Genomic DNA, 25318 nt, shown 5'->3' with positions numbered 1-25318 from the left:
TAACAGAAATTAGGTCAACTAAACCTCAAATCTATTCGTTGGAATAACTTAAAATATGTTGATGAAACAAATAATAGTTTAGCTTCTCATTATTCAACATATTATGTCAATGTTATTTAAATTAAATTGTTTTTAGTTGACAGAGTATGTATACTAGATAGCCCCCAACTATTCGAAGGAAAGTCTAATGTAGTAAAAAATTACATCGCGCTTTCCACATGGACTTCTCATGGAAAGACTTTACAGAGCCATTTGACTATACCTTATGTGACAGTCCCATGTTTGTGAGGGCTTATGATTAAACGCATTACTTTTTTCCAGGTAGATGTGTATCCCACAAAATTTTAATTGCAAAAAAGCGAAACTAATACGTAAAGTTGTGGTGGACCCATGTACTTACATATAGCATTATATAACGAGCTCCATTACAACCAAACGTTTATCTTTAAGCGGCTTAGCAGAGTGTGTTGGGCGTAGGCAGAGCGCGCCTCCTGTTGTGTGTTCATCATGGCGAGTGCTTCAGACATCCCCGCATCTGCTGCGAGCCCTCAATCTCTTAAGGTAAATGTCCTCCTCGCGTTGAAGGTCCTGTAGGCTTTCCCTGCCGCCGGTAGCCTACATGTTAACCATGCCTTTTAGATGCGACTTGAAAACAAATCCTGACGCGTTCTCGTTCATAGCCTTTTAGCTCCCTGGTTTCTACAGTTAGCGGCAAAACAACACCAATATTTCAGTTTATTAGGCTAAACTTGATTTATTAACACCCGGCGTGTGCTCTAGATATTTTGTCAGTGATAAATGATTTAACATTCCTACATTATGGCAATGTATTTTAAGATGGCAGCGGTAGCGAATGACGACCTACTTCAATCACTGAATCACACCAACAACAGTCGCCCTGTATACAAAGCAACAGTGTTATTGGCTTCTTACCAACGGCGCATGATTTTCTTACAATGGGTCATAATAATCGGAAATATATAGCATTCATAGATTAATCTGATGTTTGATATTTCTAGGGCGCAGAAATTACATCATTTCTGTGGCCTAGTAAAAAAAATCGTCTAGGATTTTCTATCATGATTTATAACCATCGTATATGATTCTTATATTCAATGAAAACATGTAAGGGAAGTTCATAAAATAAATTATAGCATTGGTTTCTTTACAAATCCTTTAAGAAAATAATCCTTTAGGACTGGTTCCTGTACAAACCGAATAAACAGCCAATATAACACCTCAAATAAAGATCATATATTGCCAAAACATGATAGAAAATCCTAAAGCATTTTTTGTCTCAATGTAATTGGCCTGTACATTTAGAGTAATTCTTGAAAGTAAGTTCAGCTGGTAAAAGATATCACTAAGATTTGCAACTGTCGTATGCAGAGCAGGGAATTTAACACAAGCCCCACAGACAATAGTCCTATCCTCATTAAATGTACATCGGAAACACCTGACTGGTTTTCAATCCTGTCTTACCTATGTAAAGCATTAACAATGTATTTTCAGGGATTTCACAAAGATGTATTCCCTAATGGCACAGAAGACAGCGTCCACAGCTTCAAGGTAACATTGTATTAATTTATACAGTGGAAGTTATGTTTGTTGATGATGGTGTGTAACACATTCTTAGAACTGCCTAATCAATGTCATGTATGTACAATTTAGAAATTGCATATATGGCAGCATTAATGTATATTGCATGTAAATGGTAATCAGAAGTCTCCAACTAGAAGACAGTTTGCTGAAACAGGTGAATTACTTGCCTTCAGTAAAGGGCTGAGCAGCACCGTCTTCATGTTTTCTGGATATTATTGTATTATTAATATAATCTTATTTGGTTGTCAATCAAAACATCTGGATCACACTGACATGGACACCTCCCCCTGCCTCCAAGCTCTCTGCCCACGTATCAAATGTCTCCCTCTTAAAAAACAACAATACATCCGCCTTGACAGAACTAGCTCTGAGAAATCCACCCAAGGTCGTAGTTCATGGCCCAACAGGAGAAACATTTAAATTGATAGTTAACCCTGAGGACACTTGTTTGGCCTGTGGCCCCAAATCAACTGTCCTTACCCCAGACGCCATGTTGTGGGGCCCTTTGTGGAGGACGAGGGCCCTAGTTGACAAGGTCCCGTGTCTTCTGAGAGGAGAATCCACTTTCCTAGCTTGTGTTAAGCACCACCTGTCAATCAGGCTGTGTCCTATGTTCTGCCACGAGCTTAGGTCTTCTTTACTCTGCTCTCCCATGATGCACAGGGAGGTCACAGCAAAGCAGTCAACGGGTGGTGATTTAATGATTAGGGGAGGCAGAGGGGGAAGAAAAAGTGGGGGGAGAAGGGAATGCGAGAAAGAGAGAGTGAGTTGTAATTTGAAGACTATAGGTTTACAGAACAACAATGATGGCAGATGAAACTAACTATAATTAATCTATCATTATAGTAATTCATCCCCTAACACACATAGGCCTGCTGTAGATCAATATAAAACTTGATTATGCCTGGAATTAATTAATTATGGTCTGAAACACTGGCTTAATAGTTGCTGCCGACTGATAATTGCATCAGCTTCGATGGTACTCTGAGACTAATCTTGGTTAACCCAGAACTGAAAGATCTCTTGTAATTGGTGAGATGCTCAAGATGTTCTATGTCCATAAGTGTTCTATGTCCATAAGTGTTAAGAACTACTCCACTTAACTCATTAATTAATTACTGTGGTTTGCAAAGCTAAAGTCCACAGTTTCAATATTTATGTTATTTCTTCTTTAAATAAATATTATTTAGCACACTACTCTTTCCACAGCATTTAACCTAGAGACACTGTTCACATTTTCATACTTGCAGAGCGGGCAGGATCAGGTTGCTTGCATACCTGCAAACTTGCATACTTTTTGATATCTTTAATACTAAATAATATTTAAATATTTAAAATATTTATAATGATGACATATTTAACTTTTATTAAACATTTAAACTTCCATTGACTTAAATTGAATTACTTCAACAGGATCTATTCCAGGGCATTCATGGGATACTAACAGTATCAAATACAGGGGCCAAACTACAGAGACCAAACCTACTTTGATTAATATATTAACTTAAAATGCTTAAACATTAAATATGAATATATACAGTTACATGGATAACATTAATTAACCCTAAAAGAGTATTTTCATCTTTTCAAACCAGATTCTTGTTTCACAATACATATATGCCATCTGAACAGGATATAGTGTAGGCTATGTATAGCTTGGTAATTCCTGGGCGGGTAAGGTTAAGGTGACCATGGATTATTTGGAACTCAATCACCTAATACTGTCAAGTCTCATTCTTATGTGCTATTCGTTTTTCAAAGCTATATTATTCAGGTGTTTTATGCTTTTTTTGACAGGAAAGTGGTAAAAGATTTGGCTCAAAGAGGAGTAGGCTGAATTTGAACCCACCCAGCGCTAGGATATGTTCAATTTAGGCAGCCAGTTAGACCACTAGAACAGTCTAAGCCACTTCTGTAAATAGGGCTCTATGGCCTCAAGTCTACACACTAAAGGTGACAGCTATCAGATTGGTGACTTGATAAGTAAATACATTGGTAACCAGTGCTGTACATTGAGAGATCTTAGGTCAGTGGCCACCACATCATCTCATCATATGATCTAGGATTATTAAATACTGCAACCTCAGACTCAATCTAGATAGGTGCTGTAAGCATCCAACCATAGCAGAGAATTTGAGAGATTCTGATCTATGGTCAGGTTGACATTTACCCCAATACGTTGGGTTATGGTTGGGTTTGGGAGAGAGTCATTCATTCTACAGTAAAGGAAACTGCTTGAGAGTGATTTTGTTAAGTGTCCTCCAAAGATGGGCAGTTTGGTTATTTTTTGACAGCACAGTCAACCCTCCCATGAATGTCATTTCGATTCAGTGTTCTTATTGTTGAAGCATGGACAGTAACCAGAGATGCAGCGAGGGAGGTCTGCAAATCTCCAGATGTTATGTTTGGGTTGGCATTTACCTGATTTTTCCTTGATATTTGAGAAGGGTTTCCACTTCTAGGTTGTGTTGCTGTAATGTTAAATGGTTTCCATTTGTAAATTATTTGCCTCACAGTGTACTGATGGAACTGAAATATTTTCAAGATTCCTGTAAACCTAGGCTGATGTGCTCTCATTACTCTCTTTTTGATGTCCTCTGGGATCTCTTTGCTCTTGGCATGGGGCGTTTTCATTGACCTGTATGGGTAACACCAAACTGACCAGGCTTCTTTTATTTAACAGACTCCCGCCCAAACTCTTTCCTACAGATCCCTCATTTGATTGGTTAATTCGTTACACAATCATTTACCCACTGGATTTTACTTACCCACTTAATTTAACCAATGCAACTTGGAGTTCATTTAATTTTGCACCTGCACTAATTCCTTCAAAAAATCTGTAACTGCACAAGGAGTACACACACTAAAGAAGCACTGTATCTAAAACACTTGATAAGATGTTAATACATTGCAATAATAGGCTTCATGTATACCGATCAGCCATACAATTATGACCACCTGCCTAATATTGTGTAGGTCCCCTTTTGCCACCAGCCCTGACCCATCGAGGCATAGACTCCACTAGTCCTCTGAAGGTGTACTGTGGTATCTGGCTCCAAGATGTTAGCAGCAGATCCTTTAAGTCCTTTAAGTTGCGAGGTGGGGCCTCCATGGATCAGACCTGTTTATTCAGCTCATCCCACAGTTGGTCGATTGGTTTGAGATCTGGGGAATTTGGAGGCCACGTCAACACCTTGAACTTGAATGTGTTCTTCCAACCATTCCTGAACCATTTATGCTTTGTACCAGGGCGCAATATCTTGCTTAAAGAGGCCAATGCCATCAGGGAATACCGTTGCCATGAAAGGATGCACATGGTCTGCAACAATGCTCAGGTAGGTATTACGTGTCAAAGTAACATCCACATAAATGGCAGGAACCAAGGATTCCCAGCAGAACATTCCCCAAAGCATCACACTGCCTCTGCTAGCTTGCCTTCTTCCCATAGTGCATTCTGGTGCCATGTATTCTCCAGGTAAGCGACACACATGAACGGGCCATCCAGGTGATGTAAAAGAAAACATGGTTCATCAGACCAGGCCACCTTCTTCCATTGCCCTGGGGTCCAGTTCTGATGCTCACATGCTTATTGTAGGCGCTTTCGGCAGTGGTACAAGGGTCAGCATGGACACCCTGACTGGTCTGCGGCTATGCAGCCCAATATGCAACAAACTGCTATGCACTGTGTGTTCTGATTCCTTTCTATCAGTATCAGCATTACCTTTTTCAGCAATTTGAGCTACAGTAGCTTGTCTGTTGGACTGGACCATACAGGCCAGCCTTTGCTCCCCACGTGCATCAATGAGCCTTGGCTGCCCATGACCCTGTCGCCAGTTCCACGCTTTTCCTTCCTTGGACCCCTTTTAATAGGTACTGACCGCTGCAGACCGGGAACATCCCACAAGGACTGAAGTTTTGGAGATGCTCTGAACCAGTCGTCTAGGCATCACAATTTGGTCCTTGTCAATGTCGCTCAGATACTTATGCTTGCCCATTTTTCCTTCTTCTAACACATACATTTTGAGTACATAATGTTCACTTGCCGTGACATGATAACGAGATTATCAGTGTTATTCAATTCACCTGTCAGTGGTCATAAAATTATGGCTGATTGGTGTAATGTGTTTAATTAGAAAATAAGTAGATACAATTGAGAAGCACTTCTTAATCTATTACAAATAATTAGTTTACAAAAGTGATTCTGGACAATGACAAACAATGTTTATAATGACTATACATCTCAACTGCTATTCATCCCAGGCAGCTGACCTCATCATTGAGCGGTCCCAGACCCCCAAGGCAAGACCAGACCAGACCAACCTGGTGTTTGGGACTGTGTTCACTGACCACATGTTGACCATAGAGTGGACCAGCACGGGAGGCTGGGAGGAACCCCACATCAAGCCCTTTGATAACCTGTCTCTCCATCCTGCATGCTCAGCCATGCATTATGCAGTACAGGTGGGTAATCAAACCTTGTTAGGCCTTGTGGGATAAGTAGCTACTTTCTCACCCTGACAGTAACAAAGACCAATGGAAGTAAGTTGGTAGATGTACAGTGGGGAGAACAATTATTTGATACACTGCCGATTTTGCAGGTTTTCCTAGTTACAAAGCATGTAGAGGTCTGTCATTTTTATCATAGGTACACTTCAACTGTGAGAGACGGAATCTAAAACAAAAATCCAGAAAATTTTATGATTTTTAGATAATTAATTTGCATTATATTGCAGTCAGGAGAAGGGTATAAAATAATTTCCAAAGCATTAGATATACCATGGAACACAGTGAAGACAGTCATCATAATGAAGTGGAGAAAATATGGCACAACAGAGACATTACCCACAGTGAAGCATGGTGTTGGCAGCATCATGCTTAGGGGCTGTTTTTCTGTTTTGCTGGAACCAGCGCCTTAGTCAGGGTGGAGGGAATTATGAACAGTTCCAAATACTAAGGATGTCCAGATCCGATCACGTGATCAGAAATCGGGCCCAATCACGTGGTTTCAGATTTGATCGGAATTGGACGCTACCTCCCGATCAGGACTCGGATATATAGGTATATATATTCTCATTATTTTTTAACACATCTATAGTTATGCGGTGGCACAGAGTTAGACCCTTTTGACTCCACACAGAAACAGCAACACGTGCGGCATGACATCACTTTGTTGCAGAGACACTATTGGTTAAATGCAGGCAAAGTAGAACACGGAAGCAGCTTGAAGCGGAAAGCACGAGTATGTCTGCAGTCTGGAGGTATTATGAAGGTGATGACAACAACATTGCCATAGCAAACTGTGAGATATGTAAAAACCTGGGATAGCAAAAGGTGGAAAGGAAAAGGCTACATTTAACACAACAAACCTGATACGGCACCTCAAAAACAAACACCCGAGACAATACAGCGAGTTTACCCAGGCAACCCAGCTGAAGACGAGCTCACGCTGCAGGAGAGTTTGAAGAGGAGAGAAAAAATTCCCCGTGACAGCGCGAAGGCGCAGGACATCACAGCCAAGATAGCACAAACGAGTGACCTGCCATTCGTCTTTGTAGAGAACCCTGGATTTCTTATGCTTATGGAGCACGTAGAACCTCGATTTGAAATGCCGTCTCGCCACTATTTCACAGAGAAAGCTCTGCCAGCCCTTTAAAAGAAGATTTCTGACAAACTACTTGTCCTGTTATCAGATGTACCCCATGTTTCGTTCACCACAGAAATCTGGAGTTCGTCCGTAGCTCCCATGTCTCTACTAAGCCTTGCAAACGTCCTTGATGAGAACAGAAACAGGCTCAAACCTGACAAGGTAGAGATGTTAGTTTTCATTAAGAAAAACATATATTTCCTTCTGTGAAAGTTAGTACTGTGATGACAGTAAGAGTTAGGAGTGCAGTTCCTAAAAGCACATTACTGGCTTTGTAAACACTGTGGCACTTTTATTTTTTTATTTGTTTACATGCCTCCCGGGTATTTTAAGTTGAGGTGCTATTTGATTTTATATTAGACTTTTATATTAGACTGAAAGTTTGGAATTTACCAAAAAAATGTAGACTACACGTAACAAGTTATCGAGATGCGTTGTAGAGACGCATTCATGTTAAGATTTTCAATTATCAATTCACTCATAAAACGGACACGTGACGTGTTTTTGTCATCTGTAGGCCATTTACGTGTTGTCTTAACGTTGGCGTTTCGTGTTTGTGTCGTCTGTAAGAAAAACGCGTCTCCATTGATGGACTGTGTTAATTTAAGATGTAATTTTAAGGTGCTGTAAAGTAACTTGGTGAGTCATATCAGTAGCTTCCCTAGGCCTATTAAATGCACAAATTACCCCTCATGCGAATCACCCCTCATGCGCTCAGATGACTGCTTCACCCCCCATAGGAGTCGGCCAAATACACGGAGATGCAAGCTACTGATATGGATAACCAAGCTAGTGAACGCCTACCTAACGTCTGTTTCTCTATGCAATTTTACATGGGGTTTAAGATGTCATGGCTGCGGTGTAGTGACGACGTGTACACATGAAGACTTGCTTGCGGCGGTGTCACGGCTATGGGGGTTGGATTTTCCCATAGATATCTAGAAAAGCGACCTACCGTCAACTTGCTCCCATATAACGTCGTTGTGAGCGAATCTCTTACGCTTTACGTCGCTGTGCTGATGCAGCGTTTTATATATTATACATTTAATTTTAGCTGTCACCAGCCCCACAACCTGCTCAAACTGCCTCAATATAGGCTCAATCATTTATGCTATGTTTGTGCCAGTGAAAGGTTTGTTTGTGCTGCTACAGTTTTTGGTACATACCTACATTCCTACTGGATAGCGCACTGGCTTTATTCTCTTTCCACTGTAGCTCTAGAAAGCAGTAGCAAAAACAAACCTTTATCGGCACAAAAGGAGCACACATTATTGAGCCAATTTGGAGTGAATTTGACCTATAAAATATTATTTAATATCTAAAAAATGATAGCAGCACTCTTTGCCGTTAAAACTTTCATTTGGGCTGCTTCAGTGTTTTAAATAGATATTTAATTATAGGGTATGGTGTCACCAGCCCCCCAACATGGTCAAAATTCCATCGAAATAGGCACAATTGTTTGTGCTGGTTTGTGCATTTAAAATATTCGTTTGTGTGATGCAGCATTTTATATATTAGACATTTCATTTTAGGTCACGAGACCCCAAACCTGCTCCAAACTGCCTCAATATAGGCTCAATCGTTTGTGCTCAGTTTGTGTCGCTATAGTTTTTGGGAAATAGTCATTTCAAAATACATTTATCTTTCCTATAGCCCTATTGCTCTGCTGTACAGCTCTGGAAAAAATTAAGAGACCACTGCACTTTTTTCTTTCCTTTCCAAAAAACGTTGAGAAGGAAGGATTTGAGTGAGGAACAGAAGGGTTAATTTTTTCCAGAGCTGTAGCTCAGTCATTATCCATAAGAAAGACAGTAGAAAAAATTAAACCTTTACCGACCCAAATGAAGCACAAACTATTGAGCCTATTTTGAGTGAATTTGACCTATAAAATATTATTTAATATTTAGAAGATGAAAGCAGCACAAAAACTATAACGGCCCAAACTAGCACAAACGATTGAGCCTATTTGCCCTTGTTATGAGTAGGGTGGGGACTATTTAAAATAAAATGTCATCGTTTAAAAGATTCCTTTAATCGTATGTGCTCCATTTGTGCTGCTGTCATTTTTTAGATATTAATCCTAAAGAACATTTTATAGATAATTCCGAGGTCACTCAGCCCTCCAACATGCTACAAATTCACTCAAAATATGCTCAGTCGTTTGTGGATCTGGAACAGGTTGGGCGGCTGGCACAAACTAAACTTTTAATGCACAAACGAAGCACAAACAAGACTATTTCGGGTGAATTTAAAGTGTGTCGGAGGACTGAGTGATCTCAGAATGACCAGTGAAATATTATTTAATGTCTAAAAAATTATAGCAGCAGAAAATAAAATGTGAACAGGACAAACCAGCACAAACGAACCAGAAACGATTGAGCCTATTTTGAGTCAGTTTGGAGTTGGGTGGCTGGTGACTTCTTCAGTTGAACCTCACAAGAGAGTAAAGCCAGTGCGCTATCCAGTAGGAATGTAAGTATGTACCAAAAACTGTAGCGGCACAAACATAGCATAAATGATTGAGCCTATTTTGAGGCAGGTTGTGGGGCTGGTGACAGCTAAAATGTAATTTCTAATATATAAAACGCTGCATCAGCACAAACAAAACTTTTAACGGCGACGTAAAGCGTAAGAGATTCACTCACCGCGACGTAAAGCCAAAGGGAATCACTGACGGCGACGTTAAGCCAATGAGATTCGCTCACGGCTACGTTAAATGAGAGCAAATTGACGGTAGGTCGCTTATCTAGATCTCTATGGCAGAATTCACTCCCCATAATCTAGATCTCTATGGCAGATTACACCCCCCATATATGGCAGAATACACCCCCATACAATTAATCCGCGACGGCAGCTTTACCTCCTACCCTGGCGGCCGCGGCAGTGTCAAGGCGGTTGCCGCCCACGTGAACACACACAATATTTGGTCCTGCCGCCGAAGCTCAACTATTTTCAAGCCAATCAGAGAGAGTGATTTTGTCACCATCGCAAAAATTGAGGATTTGCTGTTGTCAGAGTACCCGGAGTTTAATTACACAAAAATTATAAAGATAGTAACAAAACGATTGGCCATAATTCCCTAAACGAAGGAAGGCACATAAAAGTTTGGCTTGTCATTTGCAATATTACGTCAAGTATGTTAGGCTACTTCGGTTGCTATAGTTACGGCTCCAAGGTCCGTTCCGGGGGAAACTTGGAGTTAACATTTTTTGTTCCACACACAAAAAAGTTAAATGCGCGGTTAAACAAGACTAGATTAATTTGGGTCACAACAGTACCAACCCGATATTTCACATTCAGCTGTACATATTACTAACTGAAATTATAATATTAACATACTTGGCGAACTGATATGACAAGGCAGAGTAGATGTTGACCTAAACGTGCCATACGTACAGGGGCTTACACACCGGAACCGGCAACCGCCGGCCGAAACGTTTTTATTAATCATCGGCAGCATGCAAAGAGGCAGAAATGTTGAGCGTTTTTCTGGCGATCGAGTGACTGTGATGTCATTCACGTTTTGGTCAACATCTACTCTTGACTTGTCATATCAGTATGTTAATATTATAATTTCAGTTAGTAATATGTACAACTAAAACTAAAATGAATGTGAAATATAGGTTTGGTACGTGTTGTGATTAAAGTCCCTTTTCACCTGTCATGCACGCACGCACGCACACACACACGAGGCATGGAATAGGCAGTGCCTTCAAATCCTATAGCCACAATTTCTGTGTCTTTCATCAGGAAATGAAGTGATGATGAGAGATTGAGTTGGGAGGTGGCAGTTTTTTTTGTCTACTATTCACACGTGGTACTGCTTCACAACTCTTAATAAGAAAATCACAAAAAATCATTTGACATTCATTTTCCATTAAATTGTTACACATGCATGCAAGCATCATCAGTGTCCAATAGTATATTTCTATTTTTCATCTACATGTTTTATCTTCTCGCACCTGCTCATTACACAACAGATGTGCAATTAGTTTATTGTTGAAATTCATTAAACATCAGTGTGCCATTTAGAAAGATGTTTCCCATTGAAATACATGATGATCAAAAGTACATCTTTGTTGATAAAGAAGGCTTGTACCTGGCCAAAACTCGACACAGCGTTGGCGCAATATCATTGGCCACTTAGCAACAGTGGGGGAAACATATCCATGTGTGCAGCCATATTCAAAGATGGGATGGTAGGATGTTATCCCTTGCTTGGGTCTTACAATGCTGGGGCTTAACACCTCATTGAGTTCCTCAGTTAAATGGTAGTAGGATAATGTTAGGTTCCACCATAAGACATGGTTTAGTAATGGTTTTTTGGAAATCTTTTCAACATTGAGGTGGAAGGTGGAAGATGACTGCCATCTCCATGAGCATGTCACCCTCCTTTAACCCATGGAGATCACTGATGACCAGTGTTAGGTTTGGATTCACAGTGCCAAAATATTTGTCATTGTGATGTGCAAACAGTGGCATACACTGTAACAGATTTAGCACTTCAAAGAGCAATTATGAAACAGGTGTCTTATGTTGTTTGTTCTTGGACTGGTTGTTACAATGACTAAACTTAGAGAATTGCACTATGTTATGTTCTGATGACATAACCAATGTACTCATTATCTTTCATAAAAAACCTGAATCCATGGTATTGTGGTGAAAGATGTTTAGAAAGCAAATGAAAGCCAAAAAAAGACTTAATGTGTAACAGGTGTGATCAGTTTGGAGTTTTATGATAAGTATTTTGAAAAAACCCCACATAATAGAATAACATTATATACAAAAAAATATATATATATAAGTATAAGTAAAGCTTAGATATTTGAAGCCCACTAGATGGGACAGAGTGGAAGTGGCTAACATGCCCACTCTTGGGTTCTGTCCTCACTAGCATTCCCAAATTCTATAAATTGACTCAGGAATCTTACTGATGTTTCATTTTAAGTTGGCATCCCCATTCAGATCAGTGGTTCTCTCCTGTTGCCCAGTCCACATGATGTTTCCTTCTCTCCTTATCAATTTTCAGTTGTTTGAGGGTATGAAAGCGTACCGGGATGCTGATGACAAAGTCCGTCTCTTCAGACCCATGCTCAACATGAACCGTATGGCCAAGTCTGCGCAGAGAGCATGCCTGCCAGTAAGAAAGAACATTACAGAATGATAAAAGGAACTGGGAGATAATATTGCAATGATATACCACACACTATCTAATGAAATGTTATGTACATTTAAAACTGAAACTTAGTAGAATTGATTTTAGGGCCACATATTTCATTTCACATAATTTGTGCGACAGAAAAGGGTAGTTAGTAGAGAAAGATATTTTTACATACAGTGCAGTGCCTAAGTATTTGGAAGTTTTTTGGTATTTGGAAGTTTTTTTGGTTTGGCTCTGTACCTGTGCACATTGGATTTGGAATGACGCAATGACAAAAAGGATAAAGTACAGACTGTCAGCTTTAATTTGAGGGTAATTACATATATAAATTGTGAAACGTTGGAATTACAGATCTTTTTATACAGTATCTCACAAAAGTGAGTACACCCCTCACATTTTTGTAAATATTTGATTATATTTTTCATGTGACAACACTGAAGAAATGACACTTTGCCACAATGTAAAGTAGTGAGTGTACAGCTTGTATAACAGTGTAAATTTGCTGTCCCCTCAAAATAAAAACACACAGCCATTAATGTCTAAACCACTGGCAACAAAAACGAGTACACCCCTAAGTGGAAATGTCCAAATTGGGCCCAAAGTGTCAATATTTTGTGTGGCCAACATTATTTTCCAGCACTGCCTTAACCCTCTTGGGCATGGAGTTCACCAGAGCTTCACAGGTTGCCACTGGAGTGACATCACGGACATCACAGAGCTGGTGGATGTTAGAGACCTTGCGCTCCTCCACCTTCCGTTTGAGGATGCCCCACAGATGCTCAATAGGGTTTAGGTCTGGAGACATGCTTGGCCAGTCCATCACCTTTACCCTCAGCTTCTTTAGCAAGGCAGTGGTCATCTTGGAGGTGTGGTCGTTATCATGTAGGAATACTGCCCAGTGACCCAGTCTCCGAAGGGAAGGGATCATGCTCTGCTTCAGTATGTCACAGTACATGTTGGCATTCATGGTTCCCTCAATGAACTGTAGCTCCCCAGTGCTGGCAGCACTCATGCAGCCCCAGACCATGACACTCCCACCACCATGCTTGACTGTAGGCAAGACACACTAGTCTTTGTACTCCTCACCTGGTTGCCGCCACATACGCTTGACACCATCTGAACCAAATACATTTATCATGGTCTCATCAGATAACAGGACATGGTTCGAGTAATCCATGTCCTAAGTCTGCTTGTTTTCAGCAAACTATTTGCGGGCTTTCTTGTGCATCATCTTTAGAAAAGGCTTCCTTCTGGGACAACAGCCATGCAGACCAATTTGATGCAGTGTGCAGCGTATGGTCTGAGCACTGACAGGCTGACCCCCTCACCCCTTCAACCTCTGCAGCAATGCTGGCAGCACTCATAGGTCTATTTCCCAAAGACAACCTCTGGATATGACACTGAGCACGTGCACTCAACTCCTTTGGTCGACCATGGCAAGGCCTGTTCTGAGTGGAACCTATCCTGTTAAACCACTGTATGGTCTTGGCCACTGTGCTCCAGCTTAGTTTCAGGGTCTTGGCAATCTTCTTATTGCTTAGGCCATTTTTATGTAGAGCAACAATTCTTTTTTTCAGATCCTCAGAGAGTTCTTTGCCATGAGGTGCCATGTTGAACTTCCAGTGACCAGTATGAGGGAGTGTGAGAGCGATGACACCAAATTTAACACACCTGCTCCCCATTCACACCTAAGACCTTGTAACACCAACGAGTCACATGACACCAGGGAGGGAAAATTGCTAATTCGGCCCAATTTGTACATTTTCACTTAGGGGTGCACTCACTTTTGTTGAAAGTTGTTTAGACATTAATGGCTGTGTGTTGAGTTATTTTGAGGGGACAGCAAATTTACCCTGTTATACAAGCTGTTCACTCACAACTTTACACTGTAGCATTTCTTCAGTGTTGACAAGATATAATCAAATTTTAGCAAAAATGTGAGGGGTGTACTCACTTGTGAGATACTGTACATAGTCTTCCCATGCTAGGAGGAAAAAGAAAGTTTGGCGAAATCCCATCTGTGAAACGTGGTGGAGATTGTGTTATAGTTTAGGCATGTATGGCTGCAATTTAAACTGGTTAGTAATGTTACTGCTGACAGCAGAAACATGAATTCTGAAGTATATAGAAATTTGCTCAGATCCAAACAAATTCCTCAAAAGTCATTAGACAATTGCAGCAGATCAATGAACACCAACATACTGTTAAAGCAGTCAAGTCAATCCCCCAACCTGAATCCAATTGAGAATGTGTTTCACATGTGAAAGGCAAGTCTGAAGGCAAAGATTTGGTGGAACAAACAGGAACTGAAGATGGCTGCAGGGCAGGCCTGGCAGAGTATCAGCAGGGAAGACACCCAGTGTATGGTGATGTCTATGGGTCAGATGCAGGCAGAGATCAGATGCAAATGATTTGCAACCAGTTACTAAATATACCACCTATATTTATGATTCCTACACTGCTCAAGGTTAATGGATGATAAATAACCTTAAATTAAAGTTGACAGTTCACACTTTAACCTCTTACTCATGTTTCATCTCAAATTCAATGTGCTAGAGTACAAACAAAGAACACAACTTGTGTCAGTGTCCTAAATCGTATGCAGTGCACTGTACTTTCAATCTTGAATTGAAGACATTCAAGATTTGTCAAACTCAAAGTTATACTTTGGGCTGTATTTTATTAGGCCATAGTTTGCCCACCTTTGCTGGTTTGTTCTATAGTGATTGCCATTGTATTTTCTATTGTTCTTAAGGTCGTATTTTTCATTTGTTGCTTAATCTTCACTCTGCCTTCTCACCCATCCCTTCTTCAGGCCTTTGACAAGGCAGAGTTGGTAGAGTGTATCAAGAAGCTGATACAGCTGGATCAGGAGTGGGTGCCCAAGTCAAACTCTGCCAGTTTGTACATTCGACCCACCTTCCTGGGTACTGAGGTGAGATGACTCAGCACTGTCTCACGGTACCCATCGGTTCCATTCTTCCTCATTCTGTAACAGGGCAAGGACTTGTCTACTCCCTTTTGTGTTATACCAACCTCTGCATTCCGCTACATCTGTTAAAGGATGTTCATTTTGGAGTAACTTCTTGGTATATAATATTTTGAACACAGACGACTGGTGGCACATTTACCTGCTAGGACAGGCTTCTAATAATGGCTAAAACATGAAAGGACAAAAACATCACACGTGTGGTTTCCATACATTCGATATCATTGCATTTACTTCTTTTTATCCGTTAGTACGAGCCGTCCTCCCCAACCTGTCTCCTCTGACTGTTTGTTTTTGAGTGTGTTTCTCTGTGTGTGTCCCTCCCAAGCCATCTTTAGGAGTAAAGAAGCCGTCCCGTGCGCTACTTTATGTGATCCTGAGTCCTGTGGGTTCTTACTTCAGTACAGGAGCTAAGCCTGTCTCTCTCTGGGCCGACTCCAAATACGTCAGGGCCTGGAAAGGAGGGACTGGAGATTGCAAAATGGGAGGGTAAACAGGCACTTTTTAGTGACATTTCCTAACTTCAGATTGGTTGATTTCCTAACTTAAAGGTATTGATTCCTTTGAGTCAGACCTGTGGGTGATACAAGAAAGAAAATGGGACATTGTGGTGCAATAAAATTTCATGCTTCACAAAGAGCAAGCAACCAGTGAGCTTGTACATTGAACCAATGAGCACTGATGCAATTTGCCATGACCCTAATACTGCAAATAGTACTAATACAGTGGCTTTACAACAGATTCAACACTAAAGAGCTTTGGGTGAAATTTCACATGCAATACATATCACAAGCTAGGTTTCTGTAACTAAGAGAAAACAAAACTCATGCTTATGAATTAAGCCTTTTGCTTATTTAAGTACAACAGAACATCAACATGGTGGTTATTTGTAGGAACTATGGAGCATCTATCTACGCCCAATATGAAGCTGTGGATTATGGATGCCAGCAGGTCCTCTGGCTCTATGGAGATGACCATCAAATCACAGAGGTCGGAACCATGAACGTGTTCCTCTTCTGGACCAATGAGGAAGGAGGTAATTGTGACCCTTGGTCAGTGACATTTGAGATAATATTTTTTTCCCCCTAAGACTTTTTCAGGTCAACAAGGACATACAGGCAACAGGCAACTGATTCAGTAATGGATAGTATATTAGAGACATCTAGTGGTCACAGGATATATCACAACAGATTCATCCACATCAGGCTTTTCACTTGACCATGTCTGTGAACTGTACTCTGAAGGGATGTTTACTTTACTGTAAAATTCCATGTAATTAATTTGTGCATCCATTGTTTTTCTTTCTAGAGGAGGAACTATCCACCCCTCCCCTGGACGGAGTCATCCTCCCTGGGATCACACGGCAGAGCATTCTGGAACTCACCCGGAAATGGGTACAACAGACAGACTATGAATATAATATACACTGAGATCAATGAATATATTCATGTCTGTTGCCAAGTTATACTGCAGCCAGGAGCTCTTCTCTCTCCTCTATCGTTCCCCACTTTCCTGTAAAATAAAGTATTAAAATGCCTGAAAAAACAAATACCAGATGTCTTCAGCTGAGATGAAATGCTGGGCATTGACAGAAGCCTGGCCTTGTACGAATTATTCTATTTACACACATATAAGTCTGTCACCTCTGCCTTCTTCTCTCCTCTTTTTCCTCCCCATCTCCAACCCTCTCTTCCTGCAGGGCGAGTTTAAGGTGTGTGAACGCCACCTGACCATGGCAGACCTGTGCTGTGCTCTGAAGGAGAGGCGTGTCAAGGAGATGTTTGGGTCTGGCACTGCTTGTGTGGTCAGCCCCGTGGGACGCATTCTTTACCAAGGAGAGGTACATGACTATACCTCAGTCACTAGCCTGAGATTGGACTGGACAGATGAACTAATACATTCATTAATAAAACGTTCAATACATTTTAATACTACTACAATTTCTACTAATAAAAATACATTGTACTTAGTGGACAGCTCAGGACATTCAAGGACATCTTACCTAAAAGTAGACCTATATACTATTAAGTGCAATGTGCTGAATAAATCTCTCTGAAGTCTAAGCCATTCATTTTCTATTAAATTCCAGTTCCAGTGCAAAATTAACATATACACTCACCTAAAGGATTATTAGGAACACCATACTAATACTGTGTTTGACCCCCTTTCACCTTCAGAACTGCCTTAATTCTACGTGGCATTGATTCAACAAGGTGCTGAAAGCATTCTTTAGAAATGTTGGCCCATATTGACAGGATAGCATCTTGCATTTGATGGAGATTTGTGGGATGCACATCCAGGGCACGAAGCTCCCGTTCCACCACATCCCAAAGATGCTCTATTGGGTTGAGATCTGGTGACTGTGGGGGCCATTTCAGTACAGTGAACTCATTGCAACATTCTTCCAGTCTTCAACTGTCCCATTTTGGTGAGCTCGTGCAAAGTGTAGGCAAATTGTGCAAGGTTGTGCGTGTTGTGGCTTCACAAATGCTTTGCTGCATACCTCGGTTGTAACGAGTGGTTATTTCAGTCAAAGTTGCTCTTCTATCAGCTTGAATCAGATGGCCCATTCTCCTCTGACCTCTAGCATCAACAAGGCATTTTCACCCACAGGACTGCCGCATACTGGATGTTTTTCCCTTTTTACACCATTCTTTGTAAACCCTAGAAATGGTTGTGCGTGAAAATCCCAGTAACTGAGCAGATTGTGAAATACTCAGACCGGCCTGTCTGGCACCAACAACCATGCCACGCTCAAAATTGCTTAAATCACCTTTCTTTCCCATTCTGACATTCAGTTTGGAGTTCAGGAGATTGTCATGACCAGGAACACACCCCTAAATGCATTGAACCAACTGCCATGTGATTGGTTGATTAGATAATTGCATTAATGAGAAATTGAACAGGTGTTCCTAATAATCCTTTAGGTGAGTGTACAATTGTTTTAAGATTCGTTTTTTTTTGTGGAGTTGTAGGAGCTATGAGAGCAGCAAAGTTGCCTAGTGGTTAGAAGATCTGACTAGTGTCCGAAAGATCCCTATTCTAACATGGTGAATGCTATGACGTTCTGTACCTTAGAAATACAGCTAACCCTAATTGCTCATCCTCACCCCCGTAACATTCCCCCCATGTCATTTCTGTAAATAAGAACTTGCCCAGTTAAATAAGGGAAAAAAATGTGATTTCCCAAAAAGTTATGGAATGTTCTTTGAGATTACACTGAATGTGCCTTCATTGTCATTGAAGTTAAAAATGAATTCTACAATAGTTGTACCAAAAAAGTTGGTTTGGTCCCTCTATTTGAACTGTTTAAGAGATTACTGGTTTACTGTCACAGTTGAGGAGGCAGGACACAGACGCAGAGTGGTACCAAGACATTCCTTTAATTTAGGCTTACAAAAACAACAAACAAAAAACAAGGCACAACCACCACCTAACTGCACAAGGCATAAACAATGATCCACACAGTGGTGTGGACATACTCACCCAATTAGAGGCAACGATGTACACTTGCCTCTAATTTGGGAAAACAAAAAAGCGGCAGCTTAGAGACCTATATCCTGCCAGGTCCTCACTATGTCCCCCAGGCCAGTGCAGAGATGGTTAGGGGCATCCTCATCGCCAGGACCTGACACTAACACTAATTATAAAAATGTATGCAAATATAAATGGTCATAGTCAATACCTAAATTTGAGTTGGGATAAACATGTGAAACAAAGTTAGTTTGGTCTTTCTAACCATTTCATAATTTCTCAGGAGGAACTTTCTAATCAGCAGTCTAGAGAAGGATGAGCTTGCCAATCATTAGTCTACTCCCATGACTGATGTGCATCCACACTCATCTGTTGTTGGCTCCACCTACACCATTCCAACACAGAAAAGCTGCTTTTCAACATTACAAAAAAAACATTTTTCTGACAGTGTGTTGTTAGTAATTATAGTTAGTAAATATATTGTGAATATACAGAGGATATAAAAAGTCTACATACCCTTGTGAAAATGCCAGGTTTTTGTTATGTAAAAGAATGAGACAAAGATAAATCATGTCAGAACGTTTTCCTCTTCTAATGTGACCTATAATGTGAACAATACAATTGAAAAATAAACTGAAATCTACGAGGGGGAAAACTGAAAAATAAAAACCTTACAATAACCTGGATGCATAAGTGTGCACACCCTCTTATAACAGGGGATGTGGCTGTGTTCAGAATTAACCAATCACATTCAAACTCATGTTAAATAGAAGTCCTTACACACCTGCCATCATTTAAAGTGATTAATCACAAATAAAGTTCAGCTGTTCTAGTAGGATTTTCCTGACATTTTCTTAGTTGCATCTCAGAGCAAAAGCCATGGTCAGAGAGCTTCCAAAGCATCAAAGGGATCTCATTGTTGAAAGATATCAATCAATCAGTCAGGAGAAGGGTACAAAATAATTAAAGCATTAGATATACCATGGAATACAGTGAAGACAGTCATCATCAAGTGAAGAAAATATGGCACAACAGAGACATTACCAAGAACTGGATGTCCCACCAAAATTGATGAAAAGATAAGAAGAAAACTGGTCATGGAGGCTTCCAAGAGGCCTACAGCAACATTAAAGGAACTGCAGGAATTTTGGGCAAGTACTGGCTGTGTGCTACATGTGACAACAATCTCCCATATTCTTCATATGAATGGGCTATGGGGTAGGGTGGCAAGACGGAAGCCTTTTCTTACAAAGAAAAACATCCAAGCTCGGCTGAAGGTTGCAAGAACAAACATCAAGCCTCCCAAAAGCACATGGGAAAATGTGTTATGGTCGGATGAAACCAAGGTTGAACTTTTTGACCATTATTCCAAAAGGTATGTTTGGCGCAAAAACAACTCTGCTCATCACCCAAAGAACACCATACCCAGAGTGAAGCATGGTGGTGGCAGCATCATGCTTTGGGGCTGTTTTTCTTCAGCTGGAACCGGGGGCCTTACTCAGGGTGGAGGGAATTATGAATAGTTCCAAATACCAGGCAATTTAGGCACAAAACTTTTAGGCATCTTATTAGAAAGATGAAGAGAGAGACACCTTTCAGCACAACAACGACCAAAGCACACATTCAAATCCACAAAAGCATGGCTTCACCAGAAGAAGATTAACATTTTGGAATAGCCCAGCCAGAGCCCAGACCTGAATCCAATTGAACATCTGGGGTGATCTGAAGAGGGCTGTGCACAGGAGATGCCCTCGCAATCTTACAAATTTAGAGAGCTTTTACAAAGAAGAGTGGTGCCATGCTAATAGACTCCTACCCAAAAAGACTGAGTGCTGTAATAAAATCAAATGGTGCTTTAACAAAGTATTAGTTAAAGGGTGTGCACAATTATGCAACCAGGTTATTGTGAGTTTTTTTATTTTTCCCCCTCAAGGATTTCAGTTTGTTTTTCAATAGAATTGTTCACGTTATAGGTCACATTAAAGGTGGAAAAAGTTCTAACATGATTTATCTTTGTCTCAATCTTTTACATCACAAGAACCTGGCATTTTAACAGGGGTGTGTAGACTTTTTATATCCACTGTACAGACTTGATTTAGGGTAAGAGTTAAGTTTAGGGGTAAGGTTGTGAACACACTCGGTTTAGGGTTAAGATCTAGAGGTAATATTGACAATAAGATGTATACTTTGTTTAAGGTAGACATTTTGGTTGGAAGGGCACATAGATTTACTGGGAAGGGTCAAAAACTCCTTTTTGTAGGACAGTGCCAACCATGGACCATATAATTATAGGCATCCTGGAAGCATAAAAAATGTACAGTCAAGTATGTTCGCATGTTTAGCTCTTCGTCATAAACTGCTCAACCACTACTTCAGAGTAGGATATTCTAATAGTGTGTGTGGATCTCTCCAGAACCTGCATATACCATGCCAGGAGGATGGTCCTCAGCTGGCCTCTAGACTGATGAAAGAGCTTACAGATATACAGGTGAGATCTCTTACACACAGGCACACACACCCGCGTGGAACACATTCAGGTTTTACCACTAGTGTTTTCAGGTAGGCATTCACGCATGCTTGCGAACTATCGTTAGCTACAGTAGATGTATCCTTGTAACAGAGAGCTCCAGATTGATGGGGCCTATAATGTTAAACAAGAACAGTGTTCTCCGTCACACATGCACTCAACCAGACACGGCTGATGTGGCCCCATCTACAGTAACAGTTTAATGGACTCTAATAAAGTGTAGACTTTGGTGTTCTGTTTAGGTTTAAAATGAATGGAGTCTACTCTACTGCCTTGGTTAAGAGATACTAATTGATAACTATAGATCTTATAATATAGTAAGTGATAAATGACCGGGTCATTCATTCAGTGTTGTCCTGTATCATTGGTCCTTTAGCTCTCTCTCTTGCTTTCTCTCTTGCACTCTCTCAATTCAGTTTGAATTTAAAAGGCTTTATTGGCAAGGGAAACATTTGTATAGATTGCCAAAGCAACAAAACAAACACGTTTACATTGCCACAGCAATAAAATAAAAAAGAAGTGTGGTAAAAAAAGATTCCTACTCTAGTTTAACATTACACACACAAAAGTGTTGTATTTCAATATTTCAACTGTTATATTATTAGTTATGCACAGCTGTGTTGGGCAGGGTTGTGGGTTCTTTGTGTGTGTAGGTATCTTGTGTGGCCATACCGATAGCATCTCTACCCCTGTAGCTCAGTCCAGCGCCACCCCCCAGCCAGACAGAGGGGGGAGAATGAGGTTAATTCAGGAGTAATAGCTGGGCAGGGATGGTGAGAGGAGATAGCAACTGACACACGGACCTGGGAGCTCTCATTAAGACGCTCGCTGTAATTACACAAACCTAATTATTGTGTCAGCTTTTGTGATCTTCAAATGCAAGTCTCTGCAAATGAAGCCGCTTAAACAAGAGAGAGTGAGGGTGGAGGGAAAGAAGCCTAATGAACAATAAAATCGACAAAAGACGGACGCCAGCCCGATATTAAATCTGTTGACATTTCATTTGAGAAACAGGATGGTGTGCATCACCAAAACGAAGAAATAGACATCAGGCACAAATAAACATGCAGCCTAAGACAAGGAGGGCAAGGGATGAGAGGAGGGATGAAAGATTAGTTTACTAACACGGCCCTCCATTTCTCTCTTTCATGTTAATTAGAAATTGTGCTTCTTTTGTTTCTCGTCGCGGACGCTTATTTATTTTCACGACTCCATCCATTAAAACAAATTTGCAACATGAGATGCAAATAATTGGATTTGTCTCTACGGTTGTCGAAGATTGGGAACATTCTGTTTTGATTTGGTTGCTGTTTCGTGGTTGGCTGAGTTGCCTGTGGGTATTTGTTTGTTTGTGTTTTGTGTTTTTCAGTGTTTAAGGCAAGGAATTAAAAAACTTTGCTACCACTCATTCTTGGCCCACGTTTCATTGTCTGACCAGAGTTTAACCTTTGACCTTCCACCTTGTTGTGACCTTTTGTCTTTTTGGTTACAGTATGGCCGGACTCCGAGCGACTGGTCCGTCATTGTGTAGCTGAAACACGGTGGTTTGTGGATCTGGGAAAAGCGCACACATGCACACACAGACACACACACACACACACACTGTATATTAATATACACTGATGAGCCAAAACATTCTGACCACCTGCATTATATGCTGTTGGTCCTCCATGTACTGCCAAAACAGCCCCTACACGCTGAGGCATGGACTCCACTAGACCCCTGAAGGTGTGCTGTGGTATCTGGCACCAAGATATGAGCAGAAGATCCTTTATGTCCTTTAAGTTGCAAGGTGGATCCGCTGTGGTTTGGACTTGTTGGTCCAGCACATCCCACAGATGCCTGATTGGATTGAGATCTGGGGAATTTGGAGGCCAGGGCAACACCTTGAATTCTTCAACATGTTCCTCAAACCATTGCCGAACAATGTGTGCAGTGTGGCAGGGCAAATTATCCTGGTGAAAGAGGCCACTGTCATCAGGAAAAACCAATGGCTTGAAGGGGTGTACCTGGTCTGCAACAATGTTTAGGTAGTTGTCACATAGTTGTCATCCACATGAATGCCAGGACCCAGGGTTTCCCAGCAGAACATTGCCCAGAGCCTCACACTCTCCAGCGGCTTTCTTCGATCCAGTGCATCCTGGTGCCATCACATCCCCAGGTAAATAGCGCACACATATATGGCCGTCCACATGACGTAGAAGAAAACCAGACTCATCGGACTAGGTAACCTTCTTTAGCTGTGCTCAATACCAGCTCCAACGCTTGTGTGCCCATTGTAGGCACTTTCGATTGGTAGACAGGGGTCATCATGGGCACTCTGACTGGTCTGTGGCTACACAGCCCCATACACAGTAGTGTGTGATGGACTGTGTGTTGTGACACATTCCTCTCATAACCATCATGAAAAAATTGCTACATTATCATCAACCAGTGTTTGCAGCTGTTTGAATTTGGAAGGGACCCTTCCAAAGTTGATATCAGATTTACACCGCTGCCTGCATCCAACACGTTAACTACGAGAACTGATTGTTTGCTTACCATCTAATCTACCCAGACCTTGACATGTGCCTTTCCTTACAAGATCAACATTATTCACTTCACCTGTGATTCACTTCTCTCTCACACTCTCTCATCTTCATCCGCTTATTGGGTCGCGGGGGCAGCAGCTCCAGCAGGGGACCCCAAACTTCCCTTTCCCGAACCACATTTGCCAGCTCTGACTGGGGGATCCCGAGGCGTTCCCAGGCTAGTGTCGAAATATAATCTCTCCACCTAGTCCTGGGCCTACCCACGAGGTCTCCTCCCAGCTGGACGTGCCTGGAACACCTCCCTAGGGAGACGTCCTGGGGGCATCCTTACCAGATGCCCGAACCACCTCATCTGGCTCCTTTCGATGCAAAGTAGCAGCGGCTCTACTCCGAGTTCCTCACGGATGGCTGAGCTTCTCACCCTATCCCTAATGGAGAAGCCAGCCACCCTTCTGAGAAAACCCATTTCAGCCGCTTGTACTCGTGATCTTGTTCTTTCGGTCATGACCCAGCCTTCATGACCATAGGTGAGGGTAGGAACGAAGATTGACCGGTATATCGAGAGCTTTGCCTTCCGTCTCAGCTCTCTTTTCGTCACAACGGTGCAGTAAAACGAATGCAATACCACCCCCACTTCTCAGATTCTCCGGCCAATCTCCCGCTCCATTGTCCCCTTGCTTGCGAACAAGACCCTGAGATACTTAAACTCCTTTACTTGGGGTAAGGCCACATTCCCTACCCGGAGGAGGCACTCCATTGGTTTCCTGCTGAGAACCATGGCCTCAGATTTAGAGGTCTTCATCCTCATCCAGACTGCTTCGCACTCGGCTGCGAACCGGTCCAGTAAGTGCTGAAGGTCACAGACCGATGATGCCATCAGGACCACATCATCCGCAAAAAGCAGCGATGAGATCCCCAGCCCACCGAACTGCAACCCCTCCCCATCCCGACTACGCCTCGATATCCTGTCCTTAAAAGTTACAAACAGGATTGGTGACAAAGTGCAGCCCTGGCGGAGGCCAACCCCAGGGTATGGCTGTAGTAAAGTGAGAGATTTGTACAGGGTAAAAGGGATTTTGAAGATGGAAGGCTATCACTCTATTTTGCTACGCCACGCCATACCCTGTGGATGGTGCTTGATTGGATCCAATTTCCTCCTACAACAGGACAATGACTCAAAGCACAGCTCCAAACTATGCAATAATTATTTAGGGAAGAAGCAGTCAGCTGGTATTCTATCTATAATGGAGTGGCCAGCACAGTCTCCGGAGCTCAACCCTATTGAGCTGTTGTGGGAGCAGCTTGACCGTATGTCAACAAATTGACAACTAGAATGCCAAAGGTCTGCAAGGCTGTAATTGCTGCAAACGGAGGATTCTTTGACGAAAGC

The 25318-nt window shown here is 41.5% G+C and overlaps 2 protein-coding genes across 6 annotated transcripts in view; one reads left to right on the top strand and one right to left on the bottom strand.

Moving 5' to 3' along the window:
• The window catches only part of lrmp (lymphoid-restricted membrane protein), a 31236-nt gene extending 29006 nt beyond the window's left edge, over positions 1-2230 (bottom strand). The window contains exon 1 of one of the 3 annotated variants that reach the window (XM_010886857.5): positions 2083-2230. The gene's annotated coding sequence lies outside the window, so the exon portion shown is untranslated. The other 2 variants (XM_010886858.5, XM_010886856.5) reach the window with 2 other exon arrangements.
• bcat1 (branched chain amino-acid transaminase 1, cytosolic) lies at positions 452-23585 on the top strand. Of its 3 annotated transcripts, XM_010886863.4 has the most exons (11): positions 452-561; positions 1513-1569; positions 5863-6063; positions 12276-12386; positions 15223-15342; positions 15725-15885; positions 16290-16432; positions 16705-16790; positions 17096-17236; positions 21284-21358; positions 22890-23585. In XM_010886863.4, exons 1-11 carry the CDS (start codon positions 508-510, stop codon positions 22926-22928), a joined length of 1188 nt encoding a protein of 395 aa, XP_010885165.2. In that variant the 5' UTR covers positions 452-507; the 3' UTR covers positions 22929-23585. The 3 variants fall into 3 exon arrangements, with proteins under 3 accessions (XP_010885165.2, XP_019898418.2, XP_019898419.2); XM_020042859.3 differs by lacking the exon at positions 5863-6063; XM_020042860.2 differs by lacking the exons at positions 452-561; positions 1513-1569; positions 5863-6063 and adding an exon at positions 6807-7408.
• Positions 23586-25318: the final 1733 nt, after the last annotated feature.

The sequence above is a fragment of the Esox lucius genome, chromosome 23 (assembly GCF_011004845.1).
Source record: "Esox lucius isolate fEsoLuc1 chromosome 23, fEsoLuc1.pri, whole genome shotgun sequence".
Lineage (NCBI taxonomy): Eukaryota > Metazoa > Chordata > Actinopteri > Esociformes > Esocidae > Esox > Esox lucius.
Note: the sequence above shows the minus strand (reverse complement) of the source record. Positions and strands in the feature narration are given on the sequence as shown.